At 38.8% G+C, this 25,645-nt stretch overlaps 1 protein-coding gene across 2 annotated transcripts in view; it reads right to left on the reverse strand.

Annotated features, from left to right (window-relative positions):
* Positions 1-25,645, reverse strand: part of VPS45 (vacuolar protein sorting 45 homolog) — an 83,365-nt gene that overhangs the window by 31,620 nt on the left and 26,100 nt on the right. For both annotated transcript variants that reach the window (XM_008019224.3, XM_008019223.3), the window contains exons 11-14: positions 23,784-23,942; positions 23,470-23,577; positions 22,540-22,661; positions 3,637-3,768 (exon numbers count right to left, since the gene is read on the reverse strand). In XM_008019224.3, coding sequence (XP_008017415.1) covers positions 3,637-3,768; positions 22,540-22,661; positions 23,470-23,577; positions 23,784-23,942 — 521 coding nt within the window. The remainder of the gene's footprint in view (positions 1-3,636; positions 3,769-22,539; positions 22,662-23,469; positions 23,578-23,783; positions 23,943-25,645) is intronic.

Below are 25,645 nucleotides of genomic sequence, written 5' to 3' on the forward strand. Positions count from 1 at the left end.
CTTTTTTTTTTTTTCTTTGAGACAGACTCTTGCTCTGTCACCCAGGCTGGAGTGCAGTGGCATGATCTCGGCTCACCTCTACCTCCCAGGATGAAGCATTCTCCTGCCTCAGCCTCCTGAATAGCTGAGACTACAGGTGCCTGCCACTGCGCCTGGCTAATTTTTGTATTTTTAGTAGAGACGGGGTTTCACCATGTTGGCCAGGCTGGTCTCAAACTCCTGACCTCATATGATCCACCCACCTTGGCCTCCCAAAGTGCTGGGATTATGGGTGTGAGCCACCGTGCCCAGCCTATTTCTTCTTTTATTAAAAAAATATCTTTTAAGAACAGGTAAAACTAATCTATAGTGACAGAAGTCATAATAATGAATACTTTGCAGGGATCTGTGACAAGGAGGGAGCAAGAGGAATAAGAAAGGCTGCGGGGGGTGCTGGTAATGTGCTATTTCTTGATCATTACGCTCAGTGGTCGTTTAATAGATATATTTACTTTGCAATGTTTTAATGAGCTGTTTTCTCCTTTATATACTTTTCTGTACATAATGAAATGCCTATGTATAAGTGTATGTATGTAGTATCATAGAAAGATATTTAGTCTTTGTCCCCATTCTTGGCACAGAGCTCCTAATTCCCTAAGAATTTTCTGAGTACTGAGGGTGACAGGATTGTCTTTTGTTTCAATGAGATTACTCTCGGTGGGCCTCTAGGTAGCTTCATGATGAGGGCTAGTTGCCTGAAAGGCCAAGCCTTTATAAGAAACTTTGAATTTTCAGCCTCACGCCTGAACCTCCAGGGCTGGGGAAACAGCTGGAGCCTGAATCAATCACCAGGGGCTAATGATTTAATCAAGCATGCCCACATAATGAAACCTCCATAAAAACCCCTACCCAATAGTGTTCGAACAGTTTGTGGGTTGGTGAACATATCAAGGTGCTGGGGTGGGGTGGGTGTTCCTGGAGCAGGCATGGAGACTCCACACCCCATCCCTATACCTTGCCCTATGCATCTCTTCCATTTGACTGTTCCTGAGTTGTATCCTTTATAATAACTGGCAAATGTAGTAAAGTGTTTTCCTGAGTTGTGTGAACTGTTCTAGTAAATTATCAAACCTGAGAAAGGGGTCATGGGAACCCCTGATTTACAACCAGTCACTCAGGTGGTCTGGGACTTGTGACTGGCATCTGAAGTAGGGGTGGTCTTGTGGGATTAAGCCCTTTTAACTTCGAGATGAGATGCTAACTCCAGGTAGATCGTGTCAGAATTGAATCAAATTGTTAGATATCCAGTTAGTGTCTGGAAAATTGGAAAAACGGTGTTGGGAAAGACCTGGTGTATTTGGTGTCAAGAAGAAAAAAGCCCCTCACTGTAATATTTCTGTAGAAGTTATAAAAGGAAACCCTACAGCACTGTTTACACAAAACTAAAATTCTGATAGACTGTAAAGATACCATGTTAAATATGTATCCTAAAAATAATTTTTAAAATGCATGTTAGTATTTATATAATCTCGGGTAGGAAAGAACCTTCCAGGCATGACACCAAAGGCAGAAATCACAGGTAGCTGTGACAATATAAAATTAAAATAATAACAACAAAACTTTTATACAACAAAACACTGTTTTATACAACAAAACAAAAATATAGAGGAAAAAGATTTGCAAAATATATACTAGACAAATGGCCAATAACCTTACTTATTACATAGAATTTAAAAAATTATTATTTTTTATTATACTTTAAGTTCTAGGGTACATGTGCACAATGTGCAGGTTTGTTACATATGTATACATGTGCCATGTTGGTGTGCTGCACCCATCAACTCGTCATTTACATTAGGTATATCTCTTAATGCTATCCCTTCCGCCTCCCACCACCCTATGACAGGCTCCGGTGTGTGATGTTCCCTACCCTGTGTGCAAGTGTTCTCATTGTTCAATTCCCACCTATGAGTGAGAACATGTGGTGTTTGGTTTTCTGTCCTTGCAATAGTTTGCTCAGAATGATGGTTTCCAGCTTCATCCATGTCCCTACAAAGGACATGAACTCATCCTTTTTTATGGCTGCATAGTATTCCATAGTGCAGATGTGCCACATTAAAAAAAATTATTAAGAAAAAAAGGAATACTCCAATTGTGGAATGGGCACAGAATATGAACTAGCAATTCACAAAAGAAATATATAAATGGCCAGTGAGTTCTGGATACTAACAAAGAGGTTAGTAATTGGCCCAAGTTCACAAAAATAGTATAAGGGAAATCAGGATTCAAACCCAAGAAATCTTATCCAATAAATATTTGTTTAATGAAAGAATGATTATATATTCAACACTAGAAGATGTTTACATCAGACTGCAAAATGAAAGTTAAAAGGCAGAATGTATGATGAGATTCCTTTCTGCCCACACAGTCACACAAACATCTATACAGGCTTAGAAAAAAGGCCTGAAAACACTAAAATGTAACAAGTGGTTAGATTATGGAAACTTTGTACTTTGTACTTTCTGAATTAAAAAAATTCAGAATATGCATATATTACTTCCATAATAAAGGAGAAAAGTTATATTAAAAACCAAATAATCATACAAAATAAAAAAGTATATAAATACTTTTAATGACTCCAAATTATCTATGCATACATGGCTCAGCATAGATCGCTCAGGGTCACCAATCTTTAGATTCAACAATCATGTCATGGTTCTCCAGTCTTTTCCTCTTCTACCTTTAGCTGCCAAATTAATCTTCCTTAAACACTGTGGCTTTCTTGTAATCACTGCTTTCAATAATTCCCCATTTTCTATGTAAAAAAGTATAAATTCCCAAGCCTGGCACTCAAGGCCTTCCACAATGATGGCATTCAATCATCTTTTCACTTTATTACACACATTCCAGCTAGTTGACTATTTGCTGTTCTTTGTGTATGTATGTTGCCTACAGTTTTTATAACTTGTTCATGTGGTTAACTCTACCTAGAATGTGCTCTCCCTCCATATGTCCTTTTCAACCAAGGCTCAGCTAATATACTATCTTCTATGTGAAACATTTGCTAATTTCCCTTAGTCACTCTGAGAATCCTTGGCCCTTTCATCTGCCTCTCTGGGCACGTATTTTCTTATTTTTAAATCTTTCCTAATAGACAATAACTTGAGGTAGGATCTTTAGATTATTCATCTTTGTATTCTTACTGAATACTTGCTAAGTGAATAAAGTTAATCAACAAAATAGAAAAACTCCAGACTTCAAGACCATTAAGAAAGTCTAAGCTGTGGCTATTAGGTTTCTCCTTCTTTAAAAAAAAACAAAAAAAAACAATTTTTAATTTTTCCCCCTTCCTTATGAAGTAGGTCCAAGGGTTTCTCCTTTTTTGAACACACAGGAAATACAAATTGTTAACAGTGTAAGATGGTTCTTACTTTCTAGGTCTTTGACCAAATAAAGAGATTTATGAACTTAACAAACTTAACTACTATAGATCTTTTGTTTCACAAATTCTTAAATTATTCTGGAGCTGCAAACACCAGAGAATTTCAGTCTACAGCAGTTTGGTTAGTATTGACCAAATTTTTCCAACATAAAGGGAATTTAAGCTTTATCCTCTGGGAAGGAGGACACAGCTGTAGAATGAATGTTCTCCTTTACCTTTTCGTGTTGTGCACCGTGGTGCCTCCCAGGACAATCCTCACTCCAGGAGTGGTGCGGTTCAGGTTATAAACTGTTAGAGCCTCTTCATATGTGGCTCCTCCAATTACAAACACAATGATATCCTGAGGTCTGCAATAATGAAGAATGAGATAATATCACAGGATAAGAAGAAAAAAAAAAAGGACTGTGACTTATACACACAGAGTTTTAATTTCTAAACCTTTTTTTTTTTTTTGGTGGAGGAAGCAGAATTAAAGCAGAATAGAATAAAAGGTTTAAAAAAAGTTTTAATTATCTGAAATTGGCAGGAAACAGAGCAGGAAATGCTGAATAGTGATTTGCTTTCTGTTTATGAGCGGATGTCTTATAATTTCTGTGCTGTGGATTTCAGAATAGCACAATAGTGTTTGCTGGAACCAAATGTAGAAATATTCTTTTATATTCAAGAGGGTGCAGAGTGCCTTACCGTCACATGATATCAATACAGCAGTATTTTATGTTTGTATTAATACTACACATCTCCTTTCATGTATAAGCCCTTTGTCAAATACTTAGTACAGTGCTATTACAATGGCCTCTGTCCAAGGACCTCAAAACATTTTTGAAAGAACTGGCATATTCGGATGTCCCCAAAACATGGGAACTAGAAACATTTAGTATTTTGAGTATAAAAAAAAGAATGGGACACATAAATTAATGGTGCTTCTAGGAACTCCATCTTTTCTTGAAATATTTTTTCTGAATCCTTTGATAAACCAAGAAAAAGAAACCATGGAAACCAAAAAAAACCATGAGTGTAGCTGATACTGGACATGTGAACACAGCTCAGTCACTAGCTTTACTTGAGTAGCACTGTGTTGTTTTACTGTTTCCTGTTTCAATCCTTATCAAAATGGCTTCATAGCAAAATGAATGTTCTTCCTATCAGCTCCTTCTGTAGATATCACCAAGAAGGAGATCAAATTATTTTCAAAATCACTAATGTTTGTCCTGTTTTTCTTTTCTCATGCTATCAAAAGAAGATAAAATTAATCCTACTAGGCAAATAATTTTGTTAAATCACTCATTGGACACTAAAACTACATCAAGCAGAAGCATCCATTTTGAATGTTATTGCACAAAACTAACCAGAAACATCTTTAATCAAGGAATATACATGCTTGTGTATAAATCTTGAAAAAAACCCTAACCCTACATTTCCTTCCTGCTTGTCTCTCTCTCTCTTTCTAAAATACCTTGAAGGAATTAACTAAGAGAGTATTTGTTCTTGTGGGACTTCACTGAAACAGAATCAGCGATTGTGGCTATTTTTAAATGTTCAGATAGTCTCTAAATTGCAGAGATTCCCCAGTAAAAGTTATACAAGCCCAGGCACGGTGGCTCATGCCTGTATGCATTTTGGGAGGCCAAGGTGGGTGGATCATTTGACGTCAGGAGTTCGAGACCAGCCTGGCCAACATGGTGAAACCGTCTCTACTAGAAATACAAAATTAGCCGGGCGCGGTGGCTCAAGCCTGTAATCCCAGCACTTTGGGAGGCTGAGACGGGCGGATCACGAGGTCAGGAGATCGAGACCATCCTGGCTAACACGGTGAAACCCCGTCTCTACTAAAAAATACAAAAAACTAGCCGGGTGAGGTGTCGTGCGCCTGTAGTCCCAGCTACTTGGGAGGCTGAGGCAGGAGAATGGCATAAACCCGGGAGGGGGAGCTTGCAGTGAGCTGAGATCCGGCCACTGCACTCCAGCCCGGGCGACAGAGCGAGACTCCGTCTCAAAAAAAAAAAAAAAAAAGAAATACAAAATTAGCCGGGTGTAGTGGCAGGTGCCTGTAATCCCAGCTACTCGGGAGGCTGAGGCAGGAGAACTGCTTGAATCTGGGAGGTGAAGGTTGCAGTGAGCCAAGATCGTGCCACCACACTCCAGCCTGGGCAACAGAGTGAGATTCCATATTCAAAAACAAACAAACAAACACACCCCAAAAAAACTTCCCTCCATAAAACAGTTATACAAGCTACCAATGATGAAGAGGTTGTTATGGTAAAGTGTCAATTATGATAAGGGTCCCCAAACCCAGGCTGAGGACCAATACCAATCCGTGGTCTGTTAGGAACTTGTGGGGGCACAGCAGGAGGTGAGCAGCAGGTATTAAGGCCTGAGCTCTGCCTGCTCTTAGATCAGTAGAGGCATTAGATTCTCATAGGAGTGCAAATCCTACTGTGAACTACGCATGGGAGGGATCTAGGTTGCGAGCTCCTTATGAAACTATTGCCTGATGATAGGTGAGGTAGAACAGTTTTATATTACTTGACTTGTCAGCAACATATGACTGAGGTGATCACTTGCTCCTCCTGGATACACCTTCTTCAATTGGTTTCCAGAAAATTTCATACTTGATTTTTTCCCTTGCTACTTTTCAGTATCCTTTGATGGTCCCACTTCATCTCTGTGACCTCTTAATGGTGGAATACTCAGAGCCCAAACATCGGTCCTCCTTTCTTCTTAAACTAAACTCATTCCCTCCATCTGCTCCATTTAGTATAGTGGCCACTTGTCACTTATGGCTATTTAAATTTAAATTAACCAAAATAAAATTAAATATTTAATTCCCCAGTAGCACTAGACACATTTCAAGTGCTCAACAGCCACACTGACAAGTGGTTACATTACTAATTACCAGAGAAACAGCACATTTCCTTCCCTTGATAAGCACATCCAGTTTTTTGGTTGTAAATACATCTATCTGCTGATGGCTCCCAAATCTCCATCTCCAGCCCAGACCTTTCTTCTAAACTCCAGACTTAAATATCTGTCTACTTGACATTTCCATTTGGATGTTTAATTATTTCTCAACTCAACATGTTTTAAATCCCCAATCTTCCCTAAGCCTGTTCTACCTATAGCTTTCCCTATCTTACTTGATGGTCACTTTAGCCTTCTAGTTGCTTGGGCCAAAAACTGTGGACTCATCCTAACTCTTCCTTTGGGGCAGAAGTGAAGTTGGGGACATAGTGAGAGAAAGAGGGAGAAGCATAAGCCAGCTCACAGAAGACCTCAAATCTCACAGGTCATGGGGGAATCACTGAAAGGTTTTCACAGGTTATCAGGATCAAATTTGCTTTTTATTTTGAGATGGAGTCTCTCTCTGCCACCCAGGCTGGAGTGCAGTGGTGCGATCTTAGTTCACTGCAATCTCCCCCTCCTGGGTTCAAGCGATTCTCCTGCCTCAGCCTCTCAAGTAGCTGGGAATACAGGCACGTGCCACCACGCCAGACTAATTTTTGTATTTTTTAGTAGAGGCAGGATTTCACCATGTTGGCCAGGCTGGGGATCTTGAATTCCTGACCTCAGGTGATCCGCCCACTTTGGCCTCCCAAAGTGCTAGGATTACAGGTGTGAGCCACCGTGCCCAGCCAAATTTGCTTTTTTGAAGGATAGTTTTGGCAGCCGTGCAAGAATGAATTGGGTGTAACTGTTGGGAAAAGTTGGAGAATAAAAGGTTAGTGTGAGACTTCTGGGAAGATATGGTGAAACCTAGAACTAAAGACATCCTAGAAAGGGTAAAGAGGAGGTACTGGATGTCCAGTCACAAAAAATACATATTCTTCAGTATTTGGTCAATGACTGAATGTGGAGGATAGGGGTAAAGGGGGAGTCCATAACTGTTTTCTGGTTTTGGTAACTAGGTGTAGTGGTTTAGATTTGAGAAAAAGGACATTTACTGAGCATAAGACACAAATACGTTGTGTTTTAGATACCTGTGGAATATTTTAATGGAGATGCCCACTAGACATCTGCATATTCAGGTCTAGTGCTTTCCCTGAATATGTGGTAGCTAAAGCCATGGGAATAGATGAGTTTTATCTAGGGAGATCATAGAATGAGAAGAGAACCAAAAGACAGATTTTTTTGGTGAGTCCCTAACAACCACAATACAAGTAAAAAGAGTAGCCAGCATTAGCAACTGAGAAGGACATTTTCAGAAAGGTAGGAGGAGAACCAGAAGGGAGAGGTTGAGGGCCAACTGAGTCTTAAGAAGAAAAGAATGGTTAATAGTGTGAAATGATGCAGTGGGGAAAGTAAGGTGAGAATTGAGAGTTCCCTGGATTTACTAATGTGATTTTGCAAGAAATGTTTTAGTGTGTTGTAGTGGAGTAAGAGTTGACAAACAGAAGACAGTAACTGTGGACTTCTTTATCCAAGAAGCTTGGCTATGAAGGGAAGAACATAACTTACAGGAAAATCTAGGACTAAAGGCTTTAAATTTATTATTTAACAAAAGAAAATTAGTATGATTATAACCTGTGGAAAAGAAGTCGGCAGAGAAGAGGCTGAAAATAATGGGGTGATGGGGAGAAGAGAGCGAGAGCCAGAGCGAAAGAGCAAGAGAGAGAAAGAAAATAACAAAGGCTTCAGAAGAGCTGGTAGGAAGGTAAAACCAGAGTGGTGGCATCTGACTTTCTGACTGGTATAAGATGATATCTCAGTGTGGTTTTCATTTGCATTTCTCTGATGATCAGTAATGCTGAGCATTTTTTCAAGTGTTTTTTGGCCACTTGTAATTCTTTTGAGAAATGTCTTTTCATGTCCTTTGCCCAGTTTTTAATGGGTTTTTTTTTTTTTTAATTAAGTTCCTTGTAGGATGTAGATATTAGTCCTTTGTTGGAGGCATTATTTGTAGGTTGTCTGTTTATTCTGTTGGTTATTTCTTTTGCTGTGCAGAAGCCCTTTAGTTTAATTAAGTCCTATTTGTCTACTTTTGTTTTTGTTGCATGTGCTTTTGGGATCTTTTTCATAAATTCTTTGCCTAGGCCAATGTCCAGAGATTTTTTCCCCTAGGTTTTCATCTAGGACTTTTATAGTTTCAGGTCTTATATTTAGGCCTTTAATCTATCTTGAGTTAATTTTTGTATATGGTTAAGAGATAGGGGTCCAATTTCATTTTTCTGCATATGGCTGGCCAATTTTCCCAGCACAATTTATTGAATGGGGTGTCCTTCCCCCATTGTTTATTTTTGTCGACTTTATTGAAGATCAGTTGGTTGTAGGTATGTGGCTTTATTTCTGGGTTCTCTATTCTGTTCAATTGATCTATGTGTCTGTTTTTGTACCAGTACCATGCTTTTTTAGTTACTGTAGCCTTATAGTATAATTTGAAGTCAGGCAATGTCACTCTGGATTTGTTTTTTGCTTAAAGCACCTTGGCTATTCAGGCTTTCTTCTGGTTCCATATCAACTTTAGGATTCTAATTCTGTGAAGAATGATGTTGGTAATTTGATAGGAATTGTGTTGAATCTGTAGATTGCACTGGGTAATATGATCATTTTAATATTGATTCTTCCAATCCATGAGCATGGGATGTTTTTCCATTTGTTTGTGTCATCTATGATTTCTTTCATCAATGTTAAGTACTCCTTGTAAAGGTCTTTCACCTCCTTGGTTAAATATATTCCTAAATATTTTGTGTATGTGTCTATTGTAAATGGGACTGTGCTCTTACTTTGATTCTCGGCTTGAATGTTATTGGTGCATAAAAATGTTACTCATTTTTGTATGTTGATTTTGTATCCAGAGACTTTAACGAAGTCACTTATCAAGTCTAGGGATCTTCTAGAGGGATCTTTAGGATTTTCTAAGTATATAATCGTACTGAATGTGAACAGAGATAATTTGACTTCCTCTTTTCCAATTTGGATGTCTTACATTTCTATTGCCTGACTGCTCTAGGTAGGGCTTTCAGTATGTTGAATAGGACCAGTGAGAGTGGACATCCTCATCTTGTTCCAGTTCTTAGGGAAAATGCTTCCAACTTTTCCCCATTCAGTATGATGTTAGCTGTGGGTTTGTCATATATGGCTCTTACTATTTTGGTTTATTAAAAAGTCAAAAAACAACAGACGTTGGCATGGATGCGGAGAAAAGGGAATGCTCATATACTGTTGGTGGGAATATAAATTTATATTCAACCTCTGTGGAAAACATTATAGAGCTAGCTCAAAGAACTAAAAATAGAACTAGCAATCAAGCTATAGGGAGGGGAGCAAATGCACAGGGTACGTCCTTGCTCATGTCCCCTCTTCCTCCTCAAAAACAACAACAAAAAAAGGCTGGGCCTGGTGGCTTATGCTTGTAATCCCAGCACTGTGGGAGGCCAAGGCAGGTGGATCGCTTGAGCCAAGGAGCTCGAGATCCACTTGGGCAACATTGTGAGACCCCAGCTCTGCAAAAATTTTTTTTAAAAATTAGCCCAGTTTGGTGGCATTCTCCTATAGTCTCAGCTACTTGGCGAGGCCGGGGGCAGGTAGATGGTGCTGAGATGTGAGGATCACTTGAGCCTGGGAAGTCGAGGTTGCAGTGAGCTGTGACTGTGCCACTGCACTCCATCCAGCCTGGGCAACAGAACGAGATGCTGTCTCAAGAAAGGAAAAACAAAAAACAAAAACAACTTACCATTCGACCCAGAAATCCCACTACTGGGTATCTACCCAAAGGAAAGGAAATCATTATATAAAAAAAGACACATGCACTCATGTTTATCCCAGCACTATATACAATAGCAAAGCTACGGAACCAACTTAAGTATCCACCAACAGTGGACTGGATAAAGAAAATGTGGTATATATACACCATGGAATACTAAGCAGGCATAAAAAAGAATGATATCATGTCCTTTGCAGCAACATGGATGGAGCAAGAGGCCATTATCCTAAGTGAAATAACTCTGAAGCAGAAAAATCAAATATAGCATGTTCTCACTTATAAATGGGAGTTAAACACGGCAGGTACACATGGACAAAAGGATGAAGAGAAGAGACTATTGAGGACTCAAAAAAAGGGGAGGGAGGAAGGAAGATGACTGAAAAATTACCCAGATAGTTACAGACTATGTAAAAAGCAGGAAGATAAGAGGCAGTTAAAGTGTTCAGAAACAATAAAATACTCAAGGCTGAAAGGACATTATATTCATCAAAAAAATGAAAAATGTAGGAAAGTAATATATATATTTGCTCAAGATAAATTGCATAATGGATTACTCAAATCAATACATTTTATTTACTTAAGTAAATAAATGAATTGCACAGATTATTTTATTAAGAAGAAGGGAGGGAATCTTTCTCTTGCAGGGGTACAGTGACCATCCTGGTGACTAATGGGAAGAATCAGACAGTTAACACCTTTGTTTTGAGCTCCTGATCTGATAAGTCAATTTAAAAAGCGGTTGAGCAGACAAATGAGAGCATCGTGGAAAATGATGTTGCTTCTCCATAGCTATCCTCTGACCATCACCTGCTTGGAGAATGTATCTGTCTCTTATGGAAAAGAAAGGCAAGAACTGGGAAGGAACAAATTCAAGTGGGTTTTAGCACAGCAAGAGAACACTGTCCTTCAGTCTGATCATTTCAGGGTGGCAGGGTATTTTTGTACTACTGGAGAGGAAAGAAAATGTCATGGGTGGTAAACTGTGGATGTAGGTTATATAAATATAAGGACAAAACCTAGATACAGGGATAGGCTCTTAGAGCTTGGCTCAATTGTATACCTCACAAAGATGACTATGTCACATTAGGTAATGAAAACATTAATAAATGTTTTCCTGAGCCTCCTCCTACTACTTATTCAAGCTGACTTAAGGAAGAACATCTATGAAAAACAATGTTTAAATACCCCTGACATTTTTCCTTTTCATTCCTTTTCCCAGTGAATTTTAAAAGTAGATGTTTTGATGAAGCCAATGGTAAAACATACAGCAAATCTTTTCCATATGATGGTTGAAGCTAAGTGGAATACACAAGTTCAATTCTTTGTATGCATCTTCCTGTGCTCTGTAATTCACCATAGCAACCAAAGCATTAATTAATGCAGACAGCAAACATTAGAAAACAGCAGCTAGCTCATGCTGTATAGAGATATACAAGGATAATCAAGGGTAATATCTTATTTTGTTAAAAAATAAAAAAAATTAACATATAGGATTTCTGGAAATCATTATTTCTTTCAAAAATTTTTATCTTAAGTTTGGGGGTACATGCGAAAGTTTGTTATATAAGCACGTCACGGCGGTTTGTCATACATATTATTACATCACCCAGTTATTAAACTCAGGACCCAATAGTTAGTTATCTTTTCTGTTCCTCTCCCTCCTTTCACCCTTCCTGCTCAAGTAGACCCCAGTGTCTGCTGTTTCCTTCTTTGTGTTCCTTAGTTCTTATCATTTAGCTCCAACTTGTAAGTGAGAACATGCAGTATTTGGTTTTCTCTTCCTGCGTTAGTTTGCTAAGGGTGATAGCCTCCAGCTCCATCCATGTTCCCACAAAAGGCATAATCTCATTTTTTTAATGGCTGCCTAATATTCCATGGTGTATATGCACATTTTCTTTATCCAGTCTGTCATTGGTGGGCATTTAGGTTGATTCCATGTCTTAGCTATTGTGCACAGTGCTGCAATGAACATTCGTGTGCATGTGTCTTTTTTTTTTTTTTTTTTTGAGACAGAGTTCCACTCATTGTCCAGGCTGGAATACAATGGTACAATCTTGGCTCACTGCAACCTCTGTCTCCCAGGTTCAAGCAGTTCTCCTGCCTCAGCCTCCCAAGCAGCTGAGATTACAGGCCTGCACCACTATGCCCCCGCTAATTCTGTATTTTTAGTAGAGACGAGGTTTCATTACGTTGGTCAGGTTGGTCTTAAACTCCTGACCTCAGATGATCCACCCACTTTGGCCTCCCAAAGTGCTGAGATTACAGGCATGAGCCACCCCACCTGGCCATGCATGTGTCTTTTTTTTTTTTTTTTTTTTGAGAGGAAGTCTCACTCTGTCACCTAGGCAGCAGTGCAGTGGAGTGATCTTGGCTCATCACAATCTCCGCCTCCCAGGTTCAAGTAATTCTGCTGCCTCAGCCTCCCAAGTAGCTGGGATTACAGGCAGCTGCCATCATGCCTGGCTAATTGTTTTTATTTTTAGTAGAGACCAGGTTTCACCATGTTGGCCGGGCTGGTTTCGAACTACTAACCTCAGGTGATCCACCTGCCTCAGCCTCCCAAAGTGCTGGGATTACAGGCGTGAGTCACCGCATCCAGCTGCATGTGTCTTTATGGTAGAATTTGAGTTATATTCCTCTGGTATATACCCAGTAATGGGATTGCTGGGTCAAATGGTAGTTGTGTTTTTAAATCTTTGAGGAACTGCCATACTGCTTTCCACGATGGTTGAACTAATTTACACACCCACCAACAGGGTATAAGGGTTCTCTTTTCTCTGCAACCTCGCCAGGATCTGTTATTTTTGACTTTCTTTTTTTTTTTTTCCCGAGGTAGAGTCTTGCTCTGTCGCCCAGAGCTGGAGTGAAATGGTGTAATCTCGGCTCACTGCAACCTCCGCTTCCCAGGTTCAAGCCATTCTCCTGCCTCAGCCTCCCGAGTAGCTGGGATTACTGGCACACGCCACCAGGCCTAATTTTTGTATTTTTAGTAGAGAAGGGGTTTCACCATGTTGGCCAGGCTGGTCTCGAACTCCTGACCTTGTGATCTGCCCACCTTGGCCTCCCAAATTGCTGGGATTACAGGCATGCTCCACCACACCCAGCCTATTTTTTGACTTTTTAATGATAGTCATTCTGACTGGTGTGAGATGGTATCTCACCATGGTTTTGATTTGCATTTCTCTAATGATCAGTGATATTGAGCTTTTTTTCATAGGCTTGTTGGCTGCATGTATGTCTTCTTTTGAGAAGCAGCTGTTCATGTCCTTTGCCCACTTTTTTTTTTTTTTCGTGACAGGGTTTCACTCTTGTTGCCCAGGCTGGAGTGCAATGGCACAATCTTGGCTCACAGCAACCTCCACCTCCCAGGTTCAAGCGACTCTCCTACCTCAGCCTTCAATGGCACGATTACAGGTGCCAGCCACCACTCCTGGCTAATTTTTTGTATTTTTAGCAGAGATGGGGTTTCACCATGTTGGCTAGGCTGGTCTCGAATTCCTGACCTTAGGTGATCCACCTGCCTTGGCCTCCCACATTTTAATGGGGTTGTTTTTCTCTTGTAAATTTGTTTAAGTTCTTTATAGATGCTGGATATTAGACCTTTCTCAGATGCATAGTTTGCAAATATTTTCTCCCATTCTGTAGACTGTCTGTTTACTCTGTTGATAGTTTCTTTAGCTGTGCAATAGCTCTTAAGTTTAATTAGATCTCATTTGTCAATTTTTGCTTTTGTTGTGATTGCTTTTGGCGTCTTTGACATGAAATCTTGGCCTGTTCCTAGGTACAGAATGGTATTACCTACTTTGTCTTCCAGGGTTTTTATAGTTTTGGGTTTTACATTTGTCTTTAATCCATCTTGAGTTGAAATTTTTGAATATGGTATAAGGAAGGGGTCCAGCTTCAGTCTTTTGCATATCCCAGCACCATTTATTGAATGAGTCTTTTCCCCATTGCTTGTTTTTGTCAGCCTTGTCAAAGATCAGATGGTCGTAGATGTGACGCCTTACTTCTGGGCTCTCTATTTTGTTCCACTGGTCTATGTGCCTGTTTTTGTACCCATACCATGCTGTTTTGGTCACTGTAGCCTTGTAGTACAGTTGGAAGTTGGGTAATGTGATTCTTCCAGCTTTGTTCTTTTTGCTTAGGATTGCCTTGGCTATGTGGGCTCTTTTTTGGTTCCACATGAATTTTAAAATAATTTTTTCTAGTTCTGTGAAGAATGTTGGTAGTTAGATAGGAATAGCATTGAATCTGTAAACTGTTTTGGGCAGTATAGCCATTTTAATGATATTGATTCTTCCTATCCATGAGCATGGGATGTTTTTCCATTTGTTTGTGGCTTCTCTGATTTCTTTGAACAGTGTTTTATAATTCTCACTGTAGAGCTCTTTCACTTCCCTGTTTAGCTGTATTCCTAGGTATTTTATTTTTTTGGTGGCAGTTGTGAATGGGATTGCCTTTCTGATTTGGCTTTCAGCTTGGCTGTTGTTGCTGTATAGGAATGCTAGTGATTTTTGTACATTGACTTGTATCCTGCAACTTTGCAGAAGTTGTTTATCAGCTGAAGGAGCTTTGGAGTTGAGACTATGGGGTTTTCTAGATACAGAATCATGTCGTCTAAAAACAGATAGTTTGACTTCCTATCTTCCTACTTGGATGCACTTTATTTCTTTCTCTTGCCTGATTGCCCTCACTAGGACTTCCAATACTTTGTTGAATAGAAGTGGCGAGAGAGGGCATCCTTGTCTTGTGCCGGTTTTCAAGGGGAATGTTTCCAGCTTTTGCCCATTCAGTATGATGTTGGTTGTGGGTTTGTCATAGAAGGCTTTTTTTTTTTTTTGAGATGGAGTCTTGCTCTGTCCCCCAGGCTGGAGTGCAGTGGCTTGATCTTGGGTCACTGCAAGCTTCACCTCCCAGGTTCATGCCATTCTCCTGTCTTGGCCTCCCCAGTAGCTGGGACTACAGTCACCCACCACTATACCTGGCTAATTTTTTGTATTTTTAGTAGAGACAGGGTTTCACCATGTTAGCCAGGATGGGCTTTATCTCCTGACCTCGTGATCCACTCGCCTCAGCCTCCCAGAGTGTTGGGAATAGATGGCTCTTACTATTTTGAGGTATGTTCCTTCAATACCAAGTTTGTCGAGAGTTTTTTTTTTTTTTTTTTCTTTTTATGGAGTCTCACCCTGTTCCCCAGGCTGGAGTGCAGTGGCGCAATCTTGGCTCACTACAACCTCTGCCTCCGGGGTTCAGGCGATTTTCCTGCCTCAGCCTCCCGAGTAGCTGGGACCACAGGTGCCTGCCACCGCACCTGCCACCACACCCAGCTAATTTTTGTATTTTTTTAGTAGAGATGCAGTTTTACTACATTGGCCTTGAACTCCTGACCTTGTGATCTGCCCACCTCAGCCTCCCAAAGTGCTGGGATTACAGGCATGAGCCACATTGCCCGCCTTATTGAGAATTTTTAACATTATTTTTATATGTGGTTAAGTTAGGTGGAAACACAAACTTTCAAAAGGCAACATTTTATCTATTTTGTGGAGCATTACACTTACAGCTAAAATTGTAATTTTTGAACATATTTACAAATGATACGGTTCTTATGAGCATTTACTACAAAAAAAAAAAGGTCAGTGAAAAAGGACTGCTGCTTCACAGAAACAAAAAATAAGCTGTAGTGACAAGATTCTACTACATTTGTGTAAACATGAAAAGTACTTCCTTTTTGAATTGACTGATTCTGGAATGCATGATCATATAGCTCCATTTCCTCACCAAATGAAAAAGTTGCTTGCCTTTATCAGAGACAAGAGGCAATTCTAGAGTGAGAAAAAAAAATTAGCTTGAAAAACAGGGTATGCAAGAATCCCATCTGCAGAATGATCAAATCCAATTTGTGGATATAGCTATACTGCCAAACAGCTTAAACACTAATTTAACAGCTAGGGCTAAAAAAATTTTCACCAGTGTTTTCGTTTTGCAAAGTTGTGTTCTTGCCACATTTCCTTTGATATTTTCTATTATTATAGCAACAATAAAACCTAGAGTTTCTATTATGATGAGACAAATAATAATAAATATCACTATAATCAAGGACTCTTTTCAATACAATACAGGGCCAAGAAAGTGGCTAGAGCTGATAGTGTGGCCAAGTGAATGCAGAGCCAGAAAGTTTTACGGAGGATTGTTTATGAACTTCAAAAGTCTAAATTTTCTATAGCATCAATTAAATTTATTCTCTGGTTTACATTTTCCAACTATAAATATTGGCATATCAACTAGAAGAGATGCCTATAGAATTTATTGAACACCTACTATTTGTAAATCACTGTGTTAAATGTTGTGAAAACCCCGAAGATTAACAAAACGTAGTATTTACTTCAAGATTACAATACCTAATACAATAACTAATGAGAAGGATAGATATGTAACTAACTAACTACTGTCTCAATATCCAGAGGTAACGACTATTAACAACTTCTTGATTATTGTTTCAGAAATAGTTACTGTAGGCAGGGCATGGTGGCTCATGCCAGTAATCCAAGCACTTTGGGAGGCTGAGGCAGGCAGATTGCTTGAGTTCAGGAGTTTGAGACAAGCCTAGGCAATGTGGCAAAACCTCGTCTCTATAAAAATGCAAAAATTAGCTAGGTACTGTGGCATGTGTCTGTAGTCCCAGCTACTTACGAGAACAAGGTGGGATGGCTTGAGCCCAAAAGGCGGAGTTTGCAGTAAGCTGAAATCATGCCACTGCTCTCCAGTCTGCGCTACAGAGCCAGATCCTGTCTCAAAACAAACAAAAAAGAGAGTTACTGTATTTATACATATATGTGCTTGTAAAAATATATTATATATATAAAATATACATACATATGTATAGTCAAGCACATATTTATACACATGTACACTTTTTTTGTTTTGTTTTGTTTTGAGACGGAGTCTTGCTCTATCACCCAGGCTGGTGTGTAATGGCACAATCTCGGCTCACTGCAATCTCCACCTCCCTGGTTCAAGTGATTCTCCTCACTCAGCCTCCCGAGTAGCTGGGACTACAGGTGCATGCCACCACGCCTGGCTAATTTTTGCATTTTTAGTAGAGACGGGGTTTCACCATGTTGGCCAGGCCAGTCTCGAACTCCTGACTTCAAATAATAGCCCACCTTGGCCTCCCAAAGCGCTGGGATTATAGGCATGAGCCACTGCACCCAGGATTCTACAGTTTTTTTACCCAAAAGAAATGTTATGGCTGGGCACAGTGGCTCACACCTGCAATCCCAGCACTTTGGGAGGCCGAGGTGGGTGGATCACGAGGTCAGGAGTTCGAGACCAGCCTGACCAACATGGTAAGACTCCATCTCTACTAAGCTACTCAGGAGGCTGAGGCAGGAGAATCTTGAACCCAGGAGGCTGGGATTGCAGTGAGCCAAGATGGTACCACTCCAGCCTGGGCGACAGAGCAAGACTCTGTCTCAAAAAAAAAGAAAAGAAATGTTATAACATTCTGCTTTTCTATCCAATATATCTTAGAAAGCTTTGCATAGCACCCATGAAGAGTTATGTCATTAAAAAAAAAAGAGGCCTGGCGCAGTGGCTCAAGCCTGTAATCCCGGCACTTTGGGAGGCTGAGACGGGAGGATCATGAGGTCAGGAGATCGAGACCACCCTGGCTAACACAGTGAAACCCTGTCTCTACTAAAAAATACAAAAAACTAGCCGGGCGAGGTGGCAGGCGCCTTTAGTCCCAGCTACTCGGGAGGCTGAGGCAGGAGAATGGCACAAACCCGGGAGGCGGAGCTTGCAGTGAGCCGAGATCCGGCCACTGCACTCCAGCCTGGGCAACAGAGCGAGACTCCGTCTACAAAAAACAAACAAACAAACAAAAAGAATACGTAGTATTGTACTGTAGTTTAGGTAATCAGCCCTCTATTAATAGATACTTAGCTTGTTCCTAGTTTTTTTTGCTATTACTTCAGTGAACATCCTTGCTTAAGTATCTTGTGTACTTGCCAGGAATATCTATACAGTAAGCTTTTAGAAGTAGAATTGGCAAATAAGAGTATTTTCAAGTCCTTTGCAGTATTCCTTCTGTTAGGCATGGCCAGGAGGTGGTATAGGTATGTTCTGTGACACTCACTGTAGTTTTGTAACCATTTCTTTGCCTTCTTCCTTCAACATTTCCACTATTTTAGAAGCTCATAATGTAGTTGCACCGTTTTTTCCTGACTTCCTTTCCTGGTCACTTTTATTCCCTGAAGCCTTTAGCTCTGGCTTACTTGTCCTCCTTTTTCTCCTTCTCTTTTCAAGATTTTCAGTGACTTTAACATCACTGTGGATTACTCATTTAACATCCTGGTCTCCTTAGCAATCCTGATCTTTTCTTCTACCCACTACAACCACCCACATTCATGCTTACAATCTAAACTTCTTCATTACTTCTTCTGAACCCCCTATGAAATCTTGAATTCAAAATATCTTTATCCAATAACTACCTCTCAGCTTCCAATTTACCTATACTAATACTCTTCTGTAATAATTCTTTGGCCTCATCAAATCTCCAATTCATTCACCAATACCTTTCTCATGATCCAATACACTCTCCTGTTTCCATTTCCCCAAATCCTAGTTGGACCCAACTAGTTGTCTTTTCCACGTTTAATCTGAAGCGGTTCAAAATTTCCAGAGGAAAGACACACAATTAAGCTTACTGACTATATTTTAAATTAATGACCACAAAACTCTCTAGGCATTCAACCTTGCCTAGAACTCCTACTTATATTTCCCTACTAAACTTGATTCTTAGCCTACAGGATGACAGTTCCACAATGTTTTTTTCTTTATACCCCTTATGTTAGCTGGTAACCTGGCATATTTTACTGAGAAAAATCAGACATGATGACCCCAGGTTCTCACGATCAAAACTACAAACCTATTGTATCTATACATATTGCTTTCTCTCCTGTTAAAATGAAAGTACCTCTGCACCTATCACAGGCAATCCCTCTATTTGTTCTCTGGATTCCTTAAGGACTTCACTTCTGTAGCACTTTCTTTCTCTTTTGTATTACCTATTTGTTCTTCTTTACTGGATAATTCTCATTGGGTTACACATATGCTCCAGAACCTCTTTCTCTTGAGCCCACAATTTCTTCTAGATACCACTCCATTTCTCTTCCTCCTTTATGCAATTTTTTTTTTTTTTTTTTTTTTTGAGACGGAATCTCACTCTGTCACCAGGCTGGAGTGTAGTGGCGCAATCTCAGCTCACTGCAACCTCCACCTCCCAGGTTCAAGCGATTCTCCTGCCTCAGCCTCCTGAGTAGCTGGGATTACAGGCTCACACCACCACATCCAGCTAATTCTTGTATTTTTAATAGAGACAGGGTTTCACCATGTTGGCCAGGATGGTCTCGATCTTCTGACCTTGTGATCCGGCCACCTCGGCCTCCCAAAGTGCTGGGATTACAGGCGTGAGCCACCGTGCCTGGACACAAAATTTCTTAAAAAGTGTCTCCAATTTATCTTATATCTTGTTAACTCCTCTAATTTGGCTTCCAACCTCACTGAAACCAGGGGAGAATATCATCAAAGACCTTCATGTTGCCATATCAGATGGATTCTTTACTTTCTTCACCTTCTTTACCTCTCAGAGTTTGGACGCAGTTTATTACTCACTTGCTCTTGATGGCACCACACTTTGCTGGTTTTTCTCCTACCTTTCTGCTTCCTCCTCAGTCTCCATTGCTGGCTCCTTATTCTCTACTCAGTGCTTAGTTCCGGGCTCTCTTATTTTCTCTTTTCTATGCTTTTTCTCTAAGTGATCTTATCTAGTTCCATGGTTTTAATATTACTAATATTTTTGTTGACTCTCAATATGTGACATTTCTACTTGTTATCTAATAGGCATCGCCAACTGAACAACAAAACTCTGTTTCTCCTCAAAGCCTGAGAGTTATTCTTGACTTCTCTATTACCCTTGTTCCATAATTCTGTGTCATTAAATATGTCTATTGATTCTGGCTTCGCTCTTGGCCTCCTACCCAAACCACTTTCATTTCTCACCTGGACTACTGCAGTTATCTCCTTAGTAGTCTCTCTGCTTCTATTTTTGCCTTCAATAATCCATTCTCACCACAAATGATCTTTTAAAACACAATTAAGTTCATGTTACTCATATGCTTAACTCTTCAATGGCTTCCCATAACATTAAAAAAAAAAATCTCTTTACTAGGGTCGTTGAGAACCGATGTGATCCAACTCTGCCTCTCTTTCAACCTCTTATTTCCTCATTCACTACGCTCCAGCCAAGCAGGGCTCCCTTATGTTTCATTAACTTGCCAAATTCTCTCTTTCTTCAAGATCTTTGCTCTGGTGTTTCTCTCTGCTTTGGATGCTTTTTCTCCTAATCATCGTGTGATTGCTTTTTTTTTTTTTTTTTTTTTTTTTTGAGATGGGGTCTCACTCTGTTGCCCAGGCTGGAGGGCAATGGTGCAATCTCAGCTCACTGCAACCTCCACCTCCCAGGTTCAAGTGATTCTCCTACCTCAGCCTCCTGAGCAGCTGGGATTACAGGCGCCTGCCACCCACGCCAGGCTAATTTTTGTGTTTTTAGTAAAGATGGGGTTTTGCCACGTTGGCTAGCCTGGTCTCAAACTACTGACCTCAGGTGATCCTCCCACCTTGGCCTCCCAAAGTGTTGAGATTATAGGTGTGAGCCACCATGCCTGGTCTGGTTCTTTCTTATGACTCAAAGCTCATCTTAAATATCACCTCTCAGATAGGTTCTCTCTCCATCTAAAGTAGTCCTCCCCACCCCTACAATTACTTTGAAGCTCATTACCCTATTTATTTCCTGGACAGCACTTAGTAAAATTATATTCTTCATTAGTTTACTTGTTTACTCATTGTCTCTATGTAAGTTCTTTGAGGGCGGGTACCTTGTCTTTCCTGTCACTTCTATATTGCCAGCATCTACAACAGCTCTTGACATACTGAAAGCATTCAATCAACATCTGTTGTATAAAAGGACAAAGCAACTGAATTATTAACTATATGCATACTTAGGTTATAGTGACAAATGGTAACAGATGTTGACAACTGATAAATGTGCATTTTGTTCAAGGAATATAATTTTGAGCTTTGTGTGGGAATGAATTATGTAAATTAGAAAGGTTTTCTGCTGTGTACTTGATCATGCACAGTACATTCTTCTGGTGGCCTATGGTTTCCCTTTGGCAATAAATAGCTAATTTCTTGTTCAGTAATTCTTATATAAATTCATAAGCAAATTAATGTTTTTATTTATCACATTAATGCGAAAGTTCAAGAATAGTTATGTTTTTTAAAAAGCCTCTCAGATAGGTGCATAACTTTGGGCTGGCGTTCATTCTTCCCACTTAGCTGACATTTCTGGATCTTGATCCCAAGGTCCTTAAACATTTTATCTGAATGAGTGTCTCTGAATTTAACACCAAATGTTCTGCCTCTCAACCTTGGACTTTTAAAAGATGATTTTTTTTTCCTGTTCTGTACCAAATTACAGAAAAATTTTTTTTAAAGGACAACGTGAAAAAATATACTTTATCACATAAAAGAGTCATTTACGTATCTCAAAACATTTTTCCCATTCAGAATCTCATTATGTTTATAAAACACTATACTTCCAAGGCTCTTAGATGTTTATTAACTGAAATAATAGAACAATTATGTCAACAGTAAAATTTTCACATTAATCTATCCAATAGGATTCAAGTATATATGTTAGCCCCTTTAGATAACATGTGGTCCAACTAAAAAATATAACAATATAATTTTTAACTAGGTAGAATTTATGTATATAATATTTAAAATTTCGGGTTGGCCTAAATAAGTTGTTCTGGATAAGTTTTGTTTTTATTAAAACTTAACCACTGGATTAAGATGACAATTATTGCTTCCTTTAGTTAATACTCAAAAAGAAAGCCATCCTTTGCTCCTGTGTAACAAATGTACTTTATTAATTAGGTCTCTCAGTTTGTGTGCTGGCAACATTTGGCAAAGTCCAGTCCTCAGTAAAAATAGTAACAACCTGCTCTGGAGGGCAATCAGGCAGCAAGTCTATTTTTGGCCTTAATGTTTGAAACACCAAATGCCAGATGCCATTGAACAGAACCTTAATTGGCATAAGTAAACTGGTTTGATACTGAAGTACAGAAGAATTTGAGGCACTCCAAAACACTTGTTTCTTTAGTACAAAAGAAATAAATGTTTCAGACTTAGCAGAGGAATTCATATCTAATACTGACATATGTAAAACCAAAAGAATCTTAACAGAAGAAAGGAGAAGAATGCTATAACCTCAGCTTTAGTGCTTAACATTACTCTAAATTTTCTATTTGTTCAGTGTTTCTGGCTTTTATTATTAATATCTTTGTTAGCTTACCTGTCTCTGAGTGTGCTGGGGCCTAGATAAGGATATAGGTTTTCCTTAAGCCTTCCTTTGATGAGATGATCCAGGGTTTCATGTAGGAAAGGTTGATGCTGTGTATATACATTTTCTACTCCCTAAAACAGGGGAAAATGGTTCTTATGTCATTTTTGGGAAACTAGCAATACAAGAATTAGTAATATTCATATCAGAAAAGGATATACACGCAATAGAGATTTCATGGGATAGATTTAAATAGGAACTGTGGTAAATTTCAAAATTATTTTAATCAGTCAGAAATGTTCTAATCTCATAAAAATTACTCTGTAATTTAGGGCTAGTTATTGTAAAGGAATTTTTTAAAATGGGATTGCTTAAATCCTTTATCATGTCTTCACTGCCTCTTACCCTTTTGTGAAAATGTTAAATGATAGGTAGAGCAAATAAAAGGAAAGGATCATACGTATAAAAAAGACTGGAAATACCCAGGAAAATAGAAAAACTTCAGGAAACATAAGAAAGGCTAGCAGATTAGAATTAATTTTTGAGTATTTTAAGAAAACAGTTAAGTATTTTTAAAAGATCAAATGTTTGCTTCATCTTTAATTTCCTTAAGAAACTACCTAACAAATCTTTAATTATAAACAAATGGAGTAAAATATCTGTGACTATCAGAACCATTTGTCTTTTTCTTCTTGAGTATTTCCCGGAAATATCTCCAGTTATTTCCCACCCAGTTATTTGGTCCAATGCTGATACAGTTCTAATACAGAAAGCACTAAAAGAAAAAGCTTTCAAGAGGATGTCAGTTTTAATTTCATTTAATTGACATAGTACTAAATTAGCAGCAATCTTCAAGATACTTTGAAGATCATATTCATTCACTCTCAGCCTCAGGGGCTTCGACTGTTCTCACTTAGGAGAGCATAGAGGAGATGTCTATACCTTCAGTCCTTTGAGGAACTGTTTGGTGATAGCCACAGCATCTTTGGGGCTGAAGAGGTCACTTCCTCTGACTCGTTTACCACCATATTCAACAACTGCAGACACGAGCTATTAAGAAACAGAAGCAAATTTTGATTGCTTAGGGATCAGGAAGCCCATTTCATAAGAAAATAATTTTATTAAGCAAACAAAAATGAAAATACAGATTTATACATTTCTGTAAATAAAAATAGTACGATTTATCATTTGTTAGAGCTAAGAATATAATAACAGAGTTGGTTCCTGTTTGGTGGGCTAATATGGAAATTGGTTACCTTTCGATACTTCTCAGAAACACCTTTATTCCTGAGGTCCATCATTAGTCCTGGCAGGCTATTGCTGCTGTGTCGCTCATAATGTAAAGCATAAAGCATCACCAGGCGGGCAGCATCAAACTCTGTCACTTTGGGGTTCTGCAGAAGCCTTTTTACATTCTGAAGAAAGATAGAACTTATATTTATCCCCCTTTCACTTGAGTGATCTGTTGTACAATGCCTTAGATCTAGTAATTATTGAATGGTAGTGATACATCACTACTATGACAATTATAAGTCATATACTTAGCAACTGTCTCAACTATAGAAAATTAAATGCCTTTTGTCCAAGGTAAGAATTAAATAAGGAAATATATTTCCATTGTAATTGCTTTGTGACAAAAATGAATTTAATAATGGGTAGTTCCACTTTTCTTTTCCACTAGCTGAAGTTGTAATTTCCTTGCTGAAAGGAACACTTACTATTTCCACCACTTGAATCAATACAGCACAACAAAACTGACTAGTTGATTTGCAAACCCTACTGCTTTCTCTTAGTAATAATGATTGACCAGTGAAATGGAGACAAAGTTGGTAGAATTTTACACAGACTGGGCTTAATCTCTAAGAAGCATCAGAACATGTCTCAACATGGTTGACAGAGGTGAGTATGTAATAGCACGTAATCTCTAAATTTAGTACTTAATGATTTTAAGAGGCAGGTACTGACAGAAAAGGGGGCCAGGAGAAGCCATGTTTACATTTTTTAATCTTCATATTCAGGACCTACCATATAGTACAGATTTATATTTATTATACAGCAGAACAAATAATTTAATTTAAGTCAACAAATACTTTTTGAGTCCCCATAAGGCAGTATGTCATGCACTGTTGCAGGCACACAGATAAGTTAAAGATAATTCCTGTTCCCAGTGAGTTCACAGTCAATGGGGTGAACGATGATCAAAGTAATATAATTTATTCTGCTACATACATGTTTCTTTAATGTACTTTAGTTCTGTGAGATGAATAAATATGGAAATGGTGTCAGTTTAACACAGAAGGCATATTGGTTCATATGTAATTTTTCCAGAATGGATACGCTTTCTTACGATTAAAGGGGAAGCCTTACCAATACCTTAAGAAAAAAAGATGATAATCCTACAGAAGTGTGTTCTGCAAGAAGTACTTGGTTTTGTGGCTTCAAGAACTGTTGCACTTTCCACTGTGTTATGCTAAATAGGGAAAGGGCAAGTGCAAATACAAAGGATGCAAATATATTGCACTGTGTTAAAAAGCAAAACAAAACAAAATAACAATCAAACACTGATTGATGAAGAAAGCTATCTCCATATGGTATTTTTAATTTTGACAAAGCAGTCTTTGTGAGAAGTGAGTATTTTCAAGACCTTATAATTTGAAGAAAACATGAGACCCAGGAATAAGGCTGCAGAGGATGGACTGGCTCTATTTCTAGGTGCAAATGCCAGTGGGTATTTAACCATGCTAGTATTTTTATTATAATTGTTACTATTTTTATTAGGGCTCTGATTAAAAAATTATATGAATTTTTCTTTCTTTTTATAGTCATGTAGATTTTAAGTGGTCTGCTTATAACCCTATATTCTCATAACCCTTTTTTTTAGTGCATGTTTTTATAGAATGTGAGGTTTTTCAGGAACAAATATGTGGTGTTATAACAGAAACATATGTATGTAAAAAAAACAAAAGAAAACAAAAAGCAAAAGCTGAAAATCAGTGCAAAAGAGGACGGGGAGAGAAAGGGGAAGAGAAAGTATACTGGGTTGTTGAGAAATTAGGAAAGACTTCATAAAGGAGGTGACAATTGCCAAAGGTCCTGAAGAATCAGTAAGTATTGGAAC

This window comes from Chlorocebus sabaeus, chromosome 20 (genome assembly GCF_047675955.1).
Source record: "Chlorocebus sabaeus isolate Y175 chromosome 20, mChlSab1.0.hap1, whole genome shotgun sequence".
In the NCBI taxonomy this organism is placed as follows: Eukaryota; Metazoa; Chordata; class Mammalia; order Primates; family Cercopithecidae; genus Chlorocebus; species Chlorocebus sabaeus.